At 49.6% G+C, this 18966-nt stretch overlaps 4 protein-coding genes across 4 annotated transcripts; 3 read left to right on the plus strand and 1 right to left on the minus strand.

The window, feature by feature from the left end:
• Positions 1–98: 98 nt before the first annotated feature.
• Positions 99–5778, plus strand: N7471_003639 (uncharacterized protein; the record flags this gene model as incomplete). Its single annotated transcript, XM_057276359.1, is given in 3 exon segments — positions 99–473; positions 593–4248; positions 4263–5778. 2 exon segments carry the CDS (start codon positions 599–601, stop codon positions 5776–5778), a joined length of 5166 nt encoding a protein of 1721 aa, XP_057135969.1. The 5' UTR covers positions 99–473; positions 593–598.
• Positions 5779–6299: 521 nt separating this feature from the next.
• N7471_003640 (SNF2-related protein) lies at positions 6300–11557 on the minus strand (the record flags this gene model as incomplete). Its single annotated transcript, XM_057276360.1, has 6 exons — positions 11167–11557; positions 10537–11112; positions 9725–10480; positions 9050–9424; positions 6740–8980; positions 6300–6642 (listed from the first exon to the last, which is right to left on the minus strand). The coding sequence occupies exons 1-6, from the start codon at positions 11436–11438 to the stop codon at positions 6300–6302; spliced, it is 4563 nt and encodes a 1520-aa protein (XP_057135970.1). The 5' UTR covers positions 11439–11557.
• A 2523-nt stretch (positions 11558–14080) lies between these two features.
• Positions 14081–15367, plus strand: N7471_003641 (uncharacterized protein; the record flags this gene model as incomplete). The annotated part of the gene is made up of 3 exons (XM_057276361.1): positions 14081–14172; positions 14232–14513; positions 14569–15367. The coding sequence occupies 3 exons, from the start codon at positions 14081–14083 to the stop codon at positions 15365–15367; spliced, it is 1173 nt and encodes a 390-aa protein (XP_057135971.1).
• Positions 15368–16326: 959 nt separating this feature from the next.
• N7471_003642 (uncharacterized protein) lies at positions 16327–16599 on the plus strand (the record flags this gene model as incomplete). The annotated part of the gene is made up of 1 exon (XM_057276362.1): positions 16327–16599. One exon carries the CDS (start codon positions 16327–16329, stop codon positions 16597–16599), a length of 273 nt encoding a protein of 90 aa, XP_057135972.1.
• Between the last annotated feature and the right edge of the window lie 2367 nt (positions 16600–18966).

Below are 18966 nucleotides of genomic sequence, written 5' to 3' on the forward strand. Positions count from 1 at the left end.
ATAGTATCCCGGATCATATGATTGCCCTACATGATGATTAAATGAGGGCTACCTCTCGTTAGTTCATTCATATTCCAAGATTTAGTAGGGTTTAATAGGTTTAATATCTCCACCCACACTAAGCACCCTATGACGCTCATGCACAGGGGGGCCACCTGACGCGCAACCCGGCGATATTAGCCAATATTAACTACTCTGTCTCTCCAAAGATGATTTCTTTCTAATTTTAAGCTCGAGGTCATCTTTAATAAAGGCTCACCAGATCAAATCAGGCGGGGGAAACCATTTAATAAGAAGCTGTTCAGGCCGATCTGGTTTCCCGGCAACCAATTTAGTGCGGGAGGGGGAGGCTTATCGAACTTGTCAGCCCCAACCTCCAGAGGGTCTGACGCATTGTTTATGATCCCTGAAGGATTTTCCTGCGATCGTCCAAAAAGCAAATGCTCCAAATTTGTTAATCTTTAGGGGCTTTGGTAAGTACAAACTCTCTGTGACTGTCCAAGTCAACAAACCCCGTGTTTTGTCGGGTATCTGCTTTGACAACAAACCCTCGAGCTCCCTACTAAATGTTGCCTTCTGTTTTGCTCTACAGGTACCGATGCCATCTCCTGCGACGACACAACGTCCCTCCAATCGTGGAGGAACTGCGAAATCCACGAAACCGGTCGACATCGGAGAACCGCTAGGGGTGCACGACACAAATACGGTGCGCTCGAGAGTGCGAAAATGGCAGCAACAAGGCGGCGGGGTCGTAACAGTGGACGACCCCTATGCCGATGACGAGGAAAATAATGCGAAGTCAAAACCAAAGCCTGCTAAGGTCAAGGTAGAGAAGCTGGAGAAGCTGGAGAAGGTCGAGAAGCCGAACAAGGACAAACCCCCGGCCACAAGGAAGCGCAGTCACAGCACACCGCGCAAACGTGTGGTGAGCGATGAGCATTGGAAACGAACGCGAAATCGAGCCTTAACCCAGTCCTCGTCGCGCAATCTGCCCGCACCTAAGCGCATAGCCGAATACACCACAAATGAAGGGCAGCCTAGGTCTTCACGGGGGAAACACGACGATAGTGAAGATGAAGATGAGAAAGGTCGCGATCCTGCTCGAGTTCAGGCAAAACGAGGCACCGGAACAGGGTCTAAATCTCCTACTCGAGACACAAAGTCCGCGGGTGCACGACAGAATATCGATACCATCACGGAGAGCGACTATGAGACGGACCATCCCAGATCCGTGGAACCTTCGGAGCTCTCGGACAGACTCAAGACGCGCTCCCCTCCTCCAGAGGATGCATGGGCCGCAAGCGAGGCGGACTTTTCTGAGCTGTCGAGAAGACGCAAGCGCGGCCCTGCAAAGCCTCCCAAAGGTGGTATATTCGCACATATGATCGACGAGTCCAGAAAAATGTTTGGGATCCCTGAACCCGAACCGCCGAGACCTACACCTACGCCGACTACGGGCCGTGGAGCCAAAATCGAGGCATGGCTCTCTGACACACCGGATCCTTTTATGGATGAAGCCGGATCTAAGAATGATATTCCAGCTCCTCTGGATCTGAAGTCAGGCCGAGCAAGGCGATCTCAAAAACTTGCAGACGGAGACATACAACCTGGTACTGAGTCTGAACCATCAACGATCAGCGAGCGCCCGAAGAGTTCCGATTCTCGCCCAAAGAGCGCTGTGAGTAGGCACTCCAAAGGAAAGGAGAGCTTTTCTTCAATCGAGAAAACACCAAAGGCACAAGATCGCGACACAGCCTCGGAATCAAAGCGAGCTAGTATAGATAGGACCTCCAAGTCATCCGTCAAGAGCAAAGAGGATAATCCTGTCGAAGACAAGCCTTATGAGGATAGTCTCGCGCCCTCAGAGTCCGATTTACAGCCATTCTCCGACGGTGGCTCTGAAGTATCGGGACTTAATGCACCTGTACCGCTTGGCCGTAAGAAGCCATTCCCGAGCACCGGTTACCATCGTTTATCAACGATTGTTTCCACGGAAAGCTTGAGCACCACTCTTACAGATGGAACTGACCACGTACCGAAGTCTACCTCTACCGAAAAACGCAAATCAAAACTTGCTGAGGAAGCAGAAGAAGCAGAAAGGGATGACCAGTTCGATCCAGACTCGCTACCTGTTGTCTCCTCACAACTGAAAAGACGGCTTACCACTCACAATGACCTCATGTCTGTGCTATCTGTTTCGGCTTCGCGGAGCAGAAGTACCCGGTCGAATCGGAGTATTCGCACCAACAAAAGTCGTCTGGCCCACGCGACAGTTGACGATTTGCTCTATGAGCTTTCGGGTGACGAGACGAAGTATATGCGCGAGCTGAAAACACTGGTCGGGGGCGTGATTCCGGTCCTTTTGACTTGCGTGCTGTCCCGCTCTGATTCGGCTATTGCCGCAGGCCTGTTTCGGCCGTCTTTGGACCCCCAAGACGACGTGAACTTCTCAAAGCCAATCGTCAACATGGGAGTGGCGATCGAGCGTCTCAAGAACCTGCACAAGCGAATCCCGCAGGACAACGCGGATGCCTTGCTTACATGGGCGCAAGGGGCCCAGAGAGTCTACCGCGAGTACTTGAGGGCGTGGCGTCTTGGATTCAAAGATGTCATTGTCAACCTGGCTCCTCTAGAAGAAGATGACGTCACGAACGATGCTGACACGAAGAGCCTGGATGAGGGCTTGGAGCGAGACGAAAATGGCGACTTTGTAGACGGCAACGGGGAAAAGGTCGATGTGGCCTATTTGCTGAAGCGACCGTTAGTACGTCTTAAGTACCTAGCGAAGAGTTTCAAGGGTATCAATCTACTGGAACCGTCCCCAAAGGCTGAAGAAACGGCTACCGCCTATCAAAGTCTTGTTATCGATGCCCGAAAACGCGTCCGCGATGAAAGAGCGAGGTTGGAAGATGACTCTGCTGCCTGTATCGACCCAACACGCACAAGAGACCCGATGACCTTGGGCGTCCTCCACGGGATCGGCATTGATCAGACTCGCCATGTCCGTGCTCGCGACTTCTTCAATCTGTCGTTGTATCACTCAAGTGGACAACTTGTGGATTGTCGAGCCGAGCTTTTATATCGAGACAACGCCTCGAGCAAAGGGCCTGGAGGTGATCTTTTGATTTGTGAAATCGATCATTCAGATCGCTGGCTTCTGTTCCCTCCCATGGACCTAAGATGTGTTTCAGCCCGCAGAGGAGAATCGAAACATGAGATCGTGCTCATGCTGCGCAGTGCTCCCGGAGATGAAACTAAGTACTGGCAAGAATTGATCTCGCTCCGCATTGACGAAGAAGAAGTTGGGTCTGAGTGGGTTTCATTGCTCGGATCTGACCCTATTCCGCCATCAATTTGTCGAAGCCAAAGCTTCATCAGCCGAGCCAAGCAGAACAAGGCTCGCAAGCCCTCTGCCATTACTTCTCCGCCCAGACCACACCCGAATGACATTGATATCCCCATCGGTGAGAAGGCGACCGGTAAACGACGCTCGTGGACCCCTAAAGAGCACTCGTCTGAGCCAAGTACGGTCACCTCTGCTACCGATGCCAGGAGCTCTTTGTCCTCAATCGTCACTCGGGAGACTGATTACACCACTGGAGGATCCGAGTTGTCTGCAAAACCCGCCCGCCCTGACCTACCTCTTCTTCCTTCCACGGCTCCCAGGAGCTCGCCAACTAGCCCGGACAAGACTCCCACCGGGCTCAAACGATCCAAGGCGAAGAGGCTTTCTCGCTATGGTGACAGCCAAGCTTCCGAGACTGCCTCTCAGCAAACTGTTGTATCCGATAAAGCACCCGAACACAGCGGACCTGCAGTTGCCTCTCCTCAAACTCCAAGTACGCCAACGGGAGGTAGATTCTATGGCGAATCGGAGGAATCTCCAGCTAGAGGATCACCGAGAGAAAAGTCGCGTTCGAGGATTCCTCAGCCTCAGAAGACGCCTGTCAGGGAACCCGAGCCTGAATCTCCTAGGGTTTCATCTGTTCCCTCAGCAACTCTCCCATTGATTCCCAAAATCCGAACCCCTAGCAGCCAAACTCACCTTTCCACTCCGACAAGCATCGGCCCCGAAGATGAGGAAGACTATCCTCCACTTGAATGCTTGCCCAAGCAAGAAATTCCGGAGACACCAACAAGAACTAGGAGAAGGAAGTCTCGAAGACGGCCAAAGGATGATGACAGTCCCCCCCCCCCCCGCCTCATCGCTCGCCTAGCCCTGCCAATGGCAAGCGCTCTACTCCTCCAGTTCTCACTTCCAGTGGTGGTGGACTCAAGCGGCGTGGCTCTTCTCCCCTAAAGCACGAATATGAACCCTCTACAGCTTCAGACTACTCAGAGACCGACTCGGACGCGTCAACAGTGCGCCACTATTCCTACTCATCATCCGAATACTCAAGATCCGGTGGCTTTACTGACTCAGAAGATGATTACTCCTCGGTATCTGAAGACGAAGAATATCTTACTCCCAAGCCAAGAGCACCCGACGCGATTACCGACGCCAGTTCTCTCTCGCCTTCTAATTCTGTGTCGCAGAGTGGCTACCGTGCTGTGCCGCTGCAGCCTACCAAGACCAACAAGGCCACTGCATCTGTCTTTGCCTGGTCCGACAAAGGCAACTGGGAGCCTTTGCTTCCTGACGAATGTAGCATCGTCGTTAGTCCTGGTCTGATCGAGGCCTTCGCGGCGGGCTCTGAGCCTGATGCAAACTCCGATTCCACATCATCAAGACCGCTTATCTCTCTTGAATTGACACCACTCGTTCCTATTCGCCGTGGCACCGCCATCGATATCAGTATTCGCTCTCCTCCCACCGAGCGATCCAAGATCACATCCAGCAACAACATCATGTTCCGGTCTGGCAACCCCGATGAATGCGACGCCTTATATGGCTTAATCAACCAATCAAGAATCAACAACCCAACATATATCGCCCTCCAAAACGCCCGCGGCCCATTCAACGGCCATGTCTCTACCTTTGAACCTGCACCGAAATCCGGCGGAGGCCTGTTTGGCTGGCCCCGCCGCAGAAAGAGCTATCGCGCATCCAGCTCCCCACGTTCTTTAGCGGAAGGATCCGAAAGCAGCGTGGGAACAATGAGCAGCGCGTTCTCGGCCCTCAAACGCTTCGGCAACAGCAGCAAAATGTTCAACATTTCCCGCTCAACCATCGAATCTCGCACCGGCCGCGAAGGCAGCATCTACTCCGGCTCCGGTGATTCCGGCAACGACCCATCCCCCAATTCGGGCATAGGCCGCATCGCCGCAGCAGTCAAAGGCGCCGACGGCATTGGCCTCTCAAACGCCAAGGTCCGCCTTTACGCGCGTGAATCCGCCTCCAAGTGGCGCGACATGGGCGCCGCCCGCATGACCATCATGCCAGCACCACCCAAGAACCCCTCCCGCCCCGGTACTGGCGTCAGCGGCCGCAGCGACAACAGCTCCCCGCAAGGCGACAACGCCGACAACGCAAGCGGCACTTCACCTCCCACATCAGGGTCCGCCTCCCCGCGCGGCGCTATCTCGACTGAGAAGCGCATCGTCATCCGCGGCAAGACACGCGGCGAGACTCTGCTTGATGTCTGTCTGGGCGAGAACGCCTTTGAGCGCATTGCCCGCACGGGAATTGCAGTCTCCATCCGCGAGGAGAATGATGACGCTTCCGTCGCGCAGAAGGGTGGCGTTGCTACTGGCTCTGGCAAGATATTTATGATTCAAATGAAGAGTGAGGCTGAGGCGGCTTATACCTTTGGGCTTGTTGGCAAGCTCAGGTATTGATGAGTGATGTTATGTGATGTGATGAGTTGATGTTGGGTTTGTGTTTGGGTGTATGTGTGAACGGGGTAGGGGTATGGTTATGGGGTATGGGGGGTGTATGTGTTGGCATTTTCTCTCTTTTTACTTTTCCTTTTCTTCTTCTTTTTTTTTTTTTTTTTTGCATATCTTCAATCATTATTAGCTCTTTTCTTTTGTACATTTAGACTCAGCTGAATGATATCCTGGCCGTGGAATAATGCAATCGTGCCTAACTTCTCTCTCTTGCTCTCTCTCTTCTTCATCCTCTATTGTATAGAAGCAGGTTATGATTTTCAGGATCCATGACCTTGATATTGAGCCCTTCAATCGTACCTAGTCTAGGTATGCTATTACGTTACACATTTATCTCTGCATGTCGTGTTTGAGGTGCTTCTATGTATGTCATTCTAGTCTGGTATATATAGTATAGTCCAAAATAAATGAACATGCATCATAATACATCATCTTAAAGGCTATTCCAGCCCTGCAAGACACAGAGCAGTCTAACTCCTCATTTCCGCCCCATTACTCTTCTTGAAAACATATCCAATCAAGTTACACTCATCCTTCAGCATTGAAACCAGCACATCGTCATCAATGGCAGCTTCAAGCTCCTCATCTTCAGCCCCAGCCTCGGCATTAGAATCGGACTCAGCTGCAAGCAGGGTTGGATCAATGTGCGAGTACTGAGCCAAAGACTGGTGCATCTTATCTTTCTGACTCTTCGTATCGCCATCCTTCTCTTTCGTGCCCTTCTTCCCCTTCCCAGCCATCTTAGCCCGATAAGTGCCGTCACGGATAGACTGTTCTTGTTTCTCCATATCGACCTCTGAAGCTTTGACAAGACTATGAGGTTTCGGCAGCGACTCATCCGAATCATAATCTTCATCCCCATCATCAAGATCAGAAGGAGGATCCGACAAATCCTCAACCTCGGACCCACCCCCCACCATCAACAGTAGCAGGCGTCACAGCCCCAGACGAAGCCTCAGAATCAGCCTGAACACCCCGTCCACCACACCGACAACCCAACAACTCATGCGTCTGACAAGCCCTGTCCTCATCAAGCCTGAACAAATCCCTCAGCTCAGCAGCTGAGAACTGCGCACCACCATTACTGGTACTCTTCTCCTGCATAACACTATCCGCAAGACCAAGCTTGGTAACCTGTCTCTGCCAGATCTTCTCCTCAAGACTACCCTTGAGCAGAACACGGTAGATACGACAAGGACGTTTCTGGCCGTCGCGGTGAATACGAGCCATGGCCTGAATATCCGTTGCCGGGTTCCAGTCTACATCGAAGAGGATGAGACGACTCGCGCCGATCAGGTTGAGACCTGTGCCGCCTGCCTTTGCGGATAGCAGGAAGGCGAAGCAGGAGCTTGCGGGGAGACGGTTGAAGTCGTCTACCAGGCCTTGCCGTTTCTGGGCTGGTGTGCTGCCGTCGAGGCGGAGGTAGGGGAGGCCTAGGGAGGTGAGGAGGGTTGCGAGGAGGGAGAGGGTTGAGGTGTAGTTTGAGACGAGGACTATTTTCTCGTCTGTTTTGTTGCGCATTGTGTCGAGGAGTTGGTCGAGGACGCGGATTTTCGCGCTGGAGGAGGGGGATAGATGGCGGTGGAGGGGTTGGGGGATGGAGTCGATGAGGGCGGTCATTGTTTCGTTGGGGGTGTTGTTGTTGTTTTTGGCTGTCAGGAGAGATGGGCTGTTGCTGAGTTTTTTGAGGATTGTTATTAGCTGCAGGGCGCTTTCGGCGTTACCCATTGCGGTTTGGAAGATTGGGGAGGCGAGGACGGCTTTGTAGATGTTTGCTTGAGGGCGGGTTGGTTTGCAGAAGAGGACGTATTCGGTCTTTGGGGGGAGGTATTTGGCCAGGATGTCTGCTGTTCGGCGGAGCATGAATTTGGAGGTGAGTTCTCGCAGCTCCTCGCCTCTGGACTCTCCTTTCTCGATCTCCTTCCTCGTTGCTTCTGGCTGTCTGCTGCGAACGATTGGGGTTTCGAACTCTCGAATGAAGGACTTGAAATTTCCCAGTATCCCTGGGTTAACAAGGTCCACGGCTGCAAAGAACTCTCTCAGATCATTTTGGATTGGTGTGCCGGAGAGGATGACTCTCTTCACAGCGCTGAGCGACTGGATCGCTAGACCACTCTTGTTCTGCAATGTCTTGAGCCTGTGACCTTCGTCCGCGATAATGATATCGACTCCAGAACTATTCGCCAAAGCTTCCTGGACCGTTCTGAGCTTTTCATATCCAACAATCATGATACTATAAGCCCGGCCCTTGGTGAAATCCGTAAGACGTTTACTCTTATCATCAAAGACAAAAACTCCAATGCGCTCGTTGCCGAGCCACTTGCGGAACTCCTTCCGCCAGTTATTGATAAGAGTGACAGGACACACAATCAAGGCCTTCTTAATAACAGGCGGGGCTTCAAAGACAGGGTTCTGCTTGAGCAGAGTCCAAAGCAGCGCAATAGTCTGCAAAGTCTTTCCCAAGCCCATGTCATCTGCGAGAATGGCACCTTCACCATTGAATGACCGCATGCCCATCACACACTCATACAAAAACTTCACACCCTCACGCTGATGCGGCCGCAAGTTCTTGGTCAAGAGAGGATCAACAACAACATCCACAACCTGTCTCCCCTTCGGCACAGACTTCGGCCGCGGCATAACCAATGCACCAACGGCCTTGGGATCATGACGCGGAACGACCTTCCCCATAACCTTGGGAGTAACCGTGTTCACAAGCAGCGGCGCCTTATAAGCCGCAAACGTGGCCGGTGCGGTTCCAGGGTTCGCATTTGGGTTAGTAACTAGAGCCAGCGAGCGCTTGAGGGACTGTGTCCGCTCAGCAGCGGTAGGCTTGCGTACTTCACCCTTCTTTCGAGCGGGGAGAGCTTCTTTCTTCGGTGTGGGCACCGGGTCCCGCGTGGAGGTAGGTGCTGGCTTCGTGGCTTCCAGGAAGATTCTGCCGGAGAGGTATTCCTTGCGCGAGATCTCGGAGTCTATTTCAACCTCTTTCCCGGCGATAGACAGTGTTGTTCCCGGCTCGAGGCGGGCTTCGTGCATCTTCCGTCCCATCTCTTTTCCGGCAATGTCTCGCAGAAACACGAATTCTCCGCGGGAGGAAAGGATTCCGTCTCCGTCCCATGTTTTGTGCTTTTTGGCGCTTGGTTTGCGCCTGTCTGGGTTAGCTGATTCGATGTAATTGGTACTCATCCTGTGAGGGATCAACGTTCCGAGGACCTACCAAAGAACATTGAAATATCTTTCGTCGGATGTATCATCTTTGGTCGATTCACCGGCTGCTGATTGCGTCGCACTGTCTGGCCCTCGATTATTGACCTGTAGGAGTAGCTTTCGACTAGCTATCGGTGTTGATTGCACCTCCTTGGGTACTGGTTCGTCTTCGAGGCGGGGCTTTTTGGTAGGACGACTGGCCTCGTCGGGAGTTTCGGTCGATGATGTAGCGGGATTCCTAATTAAAGGGGATTTGAAGGGTTTGAAGACCATGACTATGCTGGTCTTTTCTTCCTTGATCAAGATAGCGTTTGGATGAGGACGCGACACGGGCGCGGGACGCGTAGTCACGTGAGTTGGTAGATCACTCTGGTGCATTAAAGGACTGGGTCTAGAATCAGAAAATACTTGATGTGGATTAAATATTTAGCTATTAATAGTGGTATGGAAAGTGTGCGTATTCAGAAAAAGTGTTTGGACAAATGAATATGAATTATGCTTTTACAGTAGCTATGTATAGAGTCGGAAAAAGCCCAACACGAATAGAAATGTACAAAAGGTGTATATAACGTTTAAGTCGCATCATGAAAAAAGAGCGTTTTATAGCTGTGCAGCGAAGAAAAAGCTGTGCCAAGCAAAATGGTATACGCAGAATAGTCCTTCCAACATCCCCAAGTAGATTTACCGAGCATCGTCGGCCAGGGCCTTGTCGGTCAATGGGACATGCTTCGGGCCCACGTAGGAGCCCTTGTGGATGAACCACCAGATAGTAACGAAGATGGACAGACCTCCAGTCATCAGACTGGCATAGTTCATCGTCGCGGCACTAGTAGGCACAACGTAAGGGAAGCAGAAGATAATGGCGAAGACGATGATGTAGGCACAGGACAAGGAGTTGACGACATAGCCAATTCTGTTGTTCATGAAGAAGTATCCAGGAACGAAAGACGAACGGCGGGTCAAGATGTGAGGGAAGATGGCCATGAAGTACGAAAGACTGGACAACTGCACGAAGCATCCCACAAAGGCGCTGAAAGCGGTGGTCGAGCCAAGGTAGATGCATGCCAGGATGGTGATGAAGCCACCGCAGACCAGGGTGGCGTTGAAGGGGTTCTTAAACTTGGGGCTGATGCGTCCAAGCCATCCCGCGAATGGAGTGGCGCCGTCACGAGAAATGGTCCAGAGTGTACGGCCGGCGGTGATGTAGCAGCCGCAGGCAGTAACAAAGGTAGGCAGGAAAGCGACGACCAGGAGACCGAGAGCGCCGCCATGGGAGCCGGTGGCTTGGCGGTAGATCTCAGCAAGAGGGAAGAAGGTGGTCGGGTCGGTCACCTTGGAGAGGTCGTTAATGGAATAGAAGATTGCGATCATGTAGCAGATACCAGTGACGAAACCGACACCCATCTGGGCCAGGATAGCCTTGGGGATATTTCGGCTCGGCCTATAAGTTCAGGTCAGCATTGATAATAGAGGGAATGGGAAAAGAAGAACACTGACTTTGGGATCTCCTCAGCCAAGTGAGATGAGCAGTCAGGGGTGCCAACACTGTAAGCACCGTTGAGCATACCAGCCACAAAGACGAATCCTTGCTGGGAATAACCGGTTCCGTTCTCCCAAGTCGCCCACACGAGCTTGTCGGGGGCATATCCAGAGCCGGTCACATGAGGCATCACAGCGCACACGACGATAGTAACGAACACACCGGCGAGAATGAAGAACATGCCGAGGTTTCCAATGTAAGGAAGGAAGCGGTTCATGAACAGCACAATGCAGCAGCAAGTCCAGGTGCAGAGGAGGAAGCTGACGAACACGTTCCATTGTGAGGGCACGAAGTCAGGATGCATCTGCACATACATAGCCACAGTCTGTTGAGCCAGAATCAAAGACATCGATGCAGCGCCGAGAATCCAAGCCAGGCAGTTCCACCATCCAGCGTAGAATCCGCACACGCGACCGTACTTGCTTCCCGCAGTGATAGTTGCCCAATGGTAAACACCACTGGCTGAGGGCATACCCGATGCCAATTCGGCAATCGATGCGGCGACCAACCAGTAGCAGACAGACACAGCCATGCTAATTAAGGGGTTAGCTTTAGTTTGTTAGACTGGTAAGGGAGGGCCGGTATACAATTCGTAGATAGTTCCTGCAAGTCCACCGTTGCTCAGAGCCACAACAACACTACCACCTTGGGCAATCCATGTGTTTCCGGTGGTCACTGCCACAGCACAAATACTGATAAGACCAAAGTTCCGCTCGAGTTCCTGGCGATGGCCTGAGGCGTTGACCAACTCTCCATCCACTGGTCCATCATTGGTATAATCGGGCGTAGGTGCGATCTCCTTCTCAGGGACGTAGCTGACCTCCTTCTCCGGCGAATAACTGACTCCACTCCCAGACATATTGGACGTATTTTGGGAATTTCCCTAAAACCACACCGCAATACTCCTTGACGATGATAACGAGGGGCTTCCGGAATGCACCTCCCAGGCGTACTAAAGAATGATATGGGAATAATCGATGTGAACACAGATGTTAAGAGAAAAAAGGAGCAAAACTAGGCGTACAAGGTATATTATCAAGTCACGGCAAAGCCGACCTGATCGGCTGGTTCGACAATCCATGAATTCCTCCCGACCCCACCCCTACTTTCTCAATCTTTGTCCAATCAGCGACCACGGAGGCACATCATTTGGTGGCCAACTGGTTCGAGTGGAGTCGCCCCAGAATTTCTATTGGGCGAAATCGGAGGCAAGGATGTTACATTGTACTCCAACGGAAACTCTCACAGTAAACGCGGCTGCATGGCTGCATTACGCTTAACCTAGAAGGGGAGCTTCAGCAGAAAGGAATTTTCCATCCCCCTTAGGGTCCATAGTTTCGTTTTACTTCTGCTTCATCTCTACTTCTTGCTTTTTTGGGAGATTGGGGAGATTGGGGCTCTTTGGCGGGTCAATTGACCCCAGACTCTGCTTAAAATGATGTTCATCGATACTCTAAATAGATGTCCATCTGGACATGTTCCTTGGAAGTATGCATGTTACATAAACATAAAACATCCACGAATGGCTCAAACCTCCGATATTTCATGCATGTCCTCCGTACTTCGTACCCACATACAAATACAAAGTAACCACTATTACAGACTTTCTTCTAGAATCCCCCCATATTTGAATTGAAAACTATTATTTGCAAGTGAGACAAGCCTAAAAAATGACCACTATAGTACCTGGTAAGCTAAAGTGCAAAAGTGGACTAAATGCGAATCCGAATAAATCCTTTACTAGCCCAGAGACATAACATGCCACCTTCCTAATCATAGAGTCAAGTAATTTCAAGTAGCATTGGATGTGGACACAAACAATCTATGTTTGTCAGGCTAAAGCGACAGGGGTGTGTCTCATACAAGGGTATATAGCAATATAGGGCTAGAGGGTGGTCTTAGATCAGCCTCTATACCCACTTAAGACCAGGGCCACAACATAAAGTACTCAATCCATCGAGAGTCCATCAATTGGAAACTATCGGGGGCAATCGAGAGTCCGGATCTCTTAGTCTTGAACCAGAACGTTCTCCGGAGGTATACTCCGTAGTGCAGCTGAGTGTGGATGCGCAGACAAGGCGATGTCCGATCTTAGCCTCAATCTAGTGGGCATAGTGACCTAGGAGACTACGTGGTCTAATCGATATTTCGCCTCTAGACCAATTAAGTACTATCAGCCGTGTGGCTCATTAAGGACTAAAGTAACCTTAGAATGAATTAATTTGGAGTGTAATGCATATTTCGGCAGTGAAGAGGTGAATAAAGTCTCTTGTTCCTTCATGCGTGCTAGAGTTTAGCGCACAGTAAAAATATGAGACAAAAGTTCCGACCATTCCGATCCTTCGAAGCTTACAATATCAACTTTATTCCAATATTTCGAACCCAGTTACATTTTCAGTGCAAGTTGTACTCCGTAGTATGATGTACATATCTCGAACTTGCCTCTGGGGAGGTCCCACACTCCATAAAAGATTAAGGAGACCTCCGTTCCGAGTAAGGATCCGCCCCGTTTCCACTTTCCAAAATTCACAAAATTCCCTCAAAAAGAAAAGGCTCGGGCCAATTAGCGTCTCATCCATGGATGTGGTTGGTTCCCCCCCCCCCTACTTGTGCCCAGGTGGTTAGTGGCAAACTCAAAATGTCTCAATGCCCGATCTAGCCGGTCTTCATCCACCCTGGGCAGTTTCGAGGTAAAGTCTACCGACCACAATCTCAGCTTCTACAAAGTATATCCCAAAGGACTATATTCTTGGATCTCTCCGGGGCTTGAATATTGAGTTACCTTGTTGTAAACAAAACACTCCTTGACAAAACCTTGGAATATTGGCTGATCACCCTCTCGGCTCCTCCACTGTGGACCTTTCCCCCAGATAGAAAGAGCAATGTCTATCTTCGCTTAAGTGATGGTTTACCATGGTTATTGGGCATACCAATTTACAGATGTGCTCCTATGTTGTATGTCCTCTTGCCTAGTCAAGCAGGTGGGTAACAACTAGGTTCGTTATGGATCTAAGTAGTAAAATCCTGCCTACTAAGATTGGGTTTTAAAGGGCTAATAAACTGTAAACCAGCTAGGATTTACAAGGATTAGAGGAAACTCCAGAGTAAGCAAAGCACGGTAAAGTGGACCAATGACAAAATTGGCAGTCACAAATCAGAATGCAGTCATGAAATCAATTTACCAAACTAATCCCATCCAAGGAACACTCGCCATGAAAAGTCCCCACCGTCCAATGGTGATTCTCTGGGCTCTATCTTGAGTGATTGGCGTTTTATCCTCTGCATTTACCAATCTTCGAACCTATCACACTTCGAAGGTTCTCACACACTTCGAACCACACCCCTGGCGGTACGATCATCGGCATATGCAGGATCGGTACTTGGAACCCTACTAGTATACATAGTATTTCATATCCCGGCTAATTTCACAAAATGTGAGTGCGCCTCTCAACTCTCGTTTTTCCCTTGGATCCTGTTAACCTCTACTCAAATAGGCCAGGGATGTCTGGCTTAGGAGGTCACTTCGCGGTGGAATTCGCCCGTGAAACATGGGCTCTGTATGCCGTCGGCGTACTGGGTGCCGTCTTGCGATGGTAAGTCTTGATTGAATATCCCAATATACAAACACCTACTGACTAAAGATTCTTGACAGGGTTGCTCGTATTCGACGTTTAGGCATTCGCAATCTCCAGGTCGATGACTATCTTATGCTCTTCGCGGTAGTTTGGTATACGATCCTATGTGTCGCTCTAAATGAAGTCGCTTCCGGTGGCGGCTCGAATCTTATGACCGAAGAAGACAAACAATCGTTGACGGATAAAATTATCGGCGAACGAGTGCGCGGTAGCAAATGGGTCTTCGTGTCGGAACATTCCTTTATTCTTTGCGTCTGGAGTTTGAAAGCATGCATGCTGGTGATCTATGCGCGTATCACGTATGTTGAAACTCGATATTTGGAGCTTGTTCTTTTCGCTAACACCAACCAACAGTGAAGGATTGAAGCAGAAACGATGGATCAACTATGTCGCAATCTACGTTGCCCTAGGATTTGTCGCAACCGAATTGTCGCTCTTCCTGATGTGCCGCCCATTAACAGACTACTGGGCCGTCGTCCCAACGCCAGACTACCAATGCTCGTCCTACCAATACTACGAAGTCGTGCAAGGTTGCATCTCAATTTCTGCCGACATCTTCATGCTCCTCATCGCCATCCCGATGCTAATCCAAGTCCGCGTCCCGCTCAAGCAAAAGATGATCCTGACGCTCCTCTTCGGCATGGGAATCTTCGTCATCGTCGCCGCCGTCCTAAACAAAGTGTACTGCCTCGTCCCGTCTCTGATCTCCTACGTCTACATGAACTGGTACTTCCGCGAAGCAACCGTCGCCATCCTGGTCACCAACCTGCCTCTGGTCTGGTCACTCCTTCGCGACGTCTTCCCCGCCCTCAAGAGCTGGACCGGAGGCTCCAAGCGCGGCACCGACCGCTACAAGTCCGGGCCCTGGACCAGCAAGGGTGGCTCCAATATACCTCCCTATGGCCCGCCCAGCCATGCGCGATCGGGAGACTTCGGCATGCAAGAATTCGAGGGCACCACCACGATTACCCCGCAAAAGGCGACTGCTTCTGATATCAGTCTCAGCGAGGAGCGCGATGTGAGCAGTGACGATGGCTCAGCCCGTGCTTTGCGCATTCGTCAGGATATTACCGTTACGGTGCAGCGTGATTCGCGGCCGTCGGATTATGAGGCGAATTCTTCGCGCATTACCCACGCGCACGAGGAGGTTTAATCGACTCCTGTTATACGCTGAGAAAAGTATCTTTTCTTTTGTCTCTTTCTTATGAATACACGAACTCCCGGAGGGCTTGATACCCGGTCCTGTATTATTTTGTTTCTATTTTGTCTGTACATATTTACTTCTAGACGCTTCTTTTGTTTCTCTGCTTTGTTTCTCTGGGATTGTCGAAAACACCTGTTTCTTAGATATAGAGTTTTCTCCTTGAACATACCTCACAATGAACTAAAAGTCCAAACCGATGAATTGCATACGCCACTACAACTTGAATTGCGTATGCCACTGTAACTACAATCTCCACCTTCATTTCCACAGAGCATCGAACCTCCCAAAGAAGAGCCTCTGCTCCCAGCCACCCATACCCAAACCCCGCGGCGAGTGGGTTAACCGCTTTTCAAAGACAGATAGAACCCTTGGGATACATTCCATCACAACCTGCCGATCTCCCGGCACCTTGCATTAAGAACAGCCGATCTTATCGGCATCTGACGGCGACGCTCTAAGCTGGGAAGGGATTGACCCCGGGATTTGAACAGCCGGGATTAGCCTAAGTTCTTTGACCTCTGCAGGGAGGGAGGTGGTTGGGTGAACCGGCGAACATGACTCGGGCGCAATGGAGCCTTTCCGTCGATATTAATCACCCGATCACCGGTTCTGATAACCAGTGCCTGGGCTTAGGCTTGGAATGGCTGGGCTGGAAATTATGTGGCGTTGCTGGTCTGTATATTCTCGGGCTATTGTGAATGCAAAGCTAGGATGGTTCATGCCTGTAATTATTATCGTACATAATAAGTTCCTCTCCCTACTCCATGAGAACATCATACGGAAATCATCCACAGACTATACATCCTACAACATTGGGCACCAACAACTACAATATATGTATCATATGGCGGTGATTACCCCGAAAGGCCAGTGTCCGACGTCGGCGATGTTGATCCTAAAAAGGTAAAATGGGCAAAAAAAGGGAAACCTTAGTATTAAACGAACAGTGGTTCATCCTCAAGGTTCCCGCTCCACCAGTCGATCAGTGCACATCAACCTTGGAAAAGCTGGTCAAAGCCGCCAAGAGTCCACTTGTGCATCCACGGATGCTCTATGTTGTACTGAGATTTCGCGCTGGTACCATGGACAAGCTGAAAGCTATCTCTGGATGGCTTGGGGTCGGTACCAGAACAATGCTCTGGATTTTCGCGGGATCTGCATGGAGAGAGATGATGACGTGATAAGGGGGGAATGGAGTGATTATCAATTGCCGTCGGTCATATCTTGTACGGCTTCATTTACTCCGTATGTCTTACTGATCTGGCATGGGAATTGAAATGGATACCTAGGTATTATTAAAAGACCTTTTAAGCGTGAAATCTCAAACTGTTTCATTGAAAAGACCTCGGGATTAAGCCGCGTAAGTCCCCTAAATCTGAGTTTCAATTGAGTTTCGGCGACCCAGAGTTACAGCGCGGTCTCCAACTTCCATATACTACTGTGCGCGTGCTACATACTTTGTAGGTATAAACTGGACCATCTCATTCTTCTAGATGTCGCTTGGAAGCCGAACCATGTGTATTTGGTCTCATTTTGATCTCATTTTTGAGTGAAAATACGATCACCTATCCCTATTCTAGTAACTTGCACGGATAATATTCGGTGTTATATTATGGTATGTGCTGAAGGATTCACTAAAAAGTTAGTCTCAACGGGCTCGGTAGTAATTGCATGACTAGGATGAATTATACTCCGTACTCCATATTCCTATTACAATTGTACACAACTACATACGATCATAAAGTGGATCCCCTAAGCGGAGCACTACAACATATGTACATAACGCCGACAACCTTGCAAGTTCATCTTTTCCCGATAAGAAAGGGGTGGTAATTTCCTTTTCTTTTTCTCCATTCTTTTTCTTTTTTGCTATTTTTTTATCCTTGTTCCTTGTCTCTTCTCTCGCCTCGGCCGGAGTGACCCGGTCGACCCCACCGTCAACTCCGAAAGACCTCACTCTTTAATCGCAACTATGTTGTATACTCGCTCTGGTCTGAATTTTTAGTCCCCACTCTATCTTTGCATACAAAGTATGTATCCTCTAGCTTAGATGTAGGCTTTTGCTTGGGCTAGTTAGTTTAGATGGCTACGGGATGCTCACCCGAATAGGAGTTTTGTCCGGCGATTCAGTCTTCAGGTTCCAGTACAAGTTAATGTATAACGTATTCCACATGCGAGCTGGACATCCCAAATCACATAGTAAATGCGATAAATTACAGCTTGATATCTCAACAACGGTAGTCTATATGGAGGTTCTCTAGTAGCTTAATGCTTTTTATGTGATATCTAGCTTCTCTACGGAATTTAGACAATCTTCATGACTTTGTAATTGCGATATATATATTCCGAGCTTTGGGCAACGTAATTTTCAATACCATGATAATGCAGATTTTCAATTTTCTTAAAATTGATATATAATGTTTAAACGTCTTATCAACAGCTATTGACCAGAAATGAAATTAAATACAAATGTGGTTGTCGAGATATTGTGTTCTGGAAAATCGCATTTAGTATGGTGTGTTGGGGTGTCCAGCTCGCTTGTGAAGTACGTTATATACTTACATATTGTTTGTTGCATGTTTTGCATATGCAAGACAGGCAATGAATCCCCGATGTAACACTACAACACACATGGCGGCGAATTGTAGGGCTGTTTGCCTTCACTCTAACTACATCTCGTAGGTACGCCGGCCGCCACGATGCGATGGAGATGCAGGGGTAGTTGCTAGGAACAGTGTTTGATTTGCTGTTGGCTACGGGATATAAGATGGGACTTTCGAGCCCGTTCGGTAATCCCGGCAATTCCGGCAATTCCGTTCAGGTACCGAGTATATATCCTTGTATAATCGGGTCGTCGAACGCGGCCACCAGGCGGTGTCCGGGTTCCCGGGCGCAATGATAACCCGGGCGCAATGATACTTTTTTCAACCTAGCCATCTTCATTAATTCACCATTACCCCAGATCTTCATATTATGTCTCAAGAATTAGAAGACCGCATTATCAAGGCTTTAGAAGCATACCATGCTGCTAAGAAGCCCAAAATCGCGTCGATCGCGCGGGAATTTAGCATTCTATACCAAACCTTTAGAGGGCGAGTTTAGGGTCGGAAATCTCGAGCGGCCCAAACCCTAGGCAATAAAGCTCTAGAACCTAAGCAAGAAAAGGCCTTAATTCTATAGATTGATACCTTAGATCAGGCCTTTTCTCCGCTATTAGTAGCGCGAATTTAGGGTGCTGCCTTACAAATTATCTAGCGTTATGATCCTTCCCGAACCCTAGGAAAAAACTGGGCTTACGATTTCATCGCTCGTTTACCACCGCGCTTTTAAAATATTAAGCAAAAACCTATAGAAAGGGCAAGATATGAAGCTATTATACTAGGCTTTCTTGTTATATGGTACGATCGCCTACAAATTACGATTAAAACCTATAGAATCACCGAGAAAAACCTATACAATTTCGATGAAACTAGGTTTAGAATTGGCGAAGGAAAGACTGAAAAGGTTGTCTCAGCCTAGGGCAATTCATCGAATTCTACTAGTGGGTA

This window comes from Penicillium samsonianum (assembly GCF_028829775.1).
Source record: "Penicillium samsonianum strain IBT 33392 chromosome Unknown utg000003l_segment0_segment0, whole genome shotgun sequence".
NCBI classification, from domain to species: domain Eukaryota; kingdom Fungi; phylum Ascomycota; class Eurotiomycetes; order Eurotiales; family Aspergillaceae; genus Penicillium; species Penicillium samsonianum.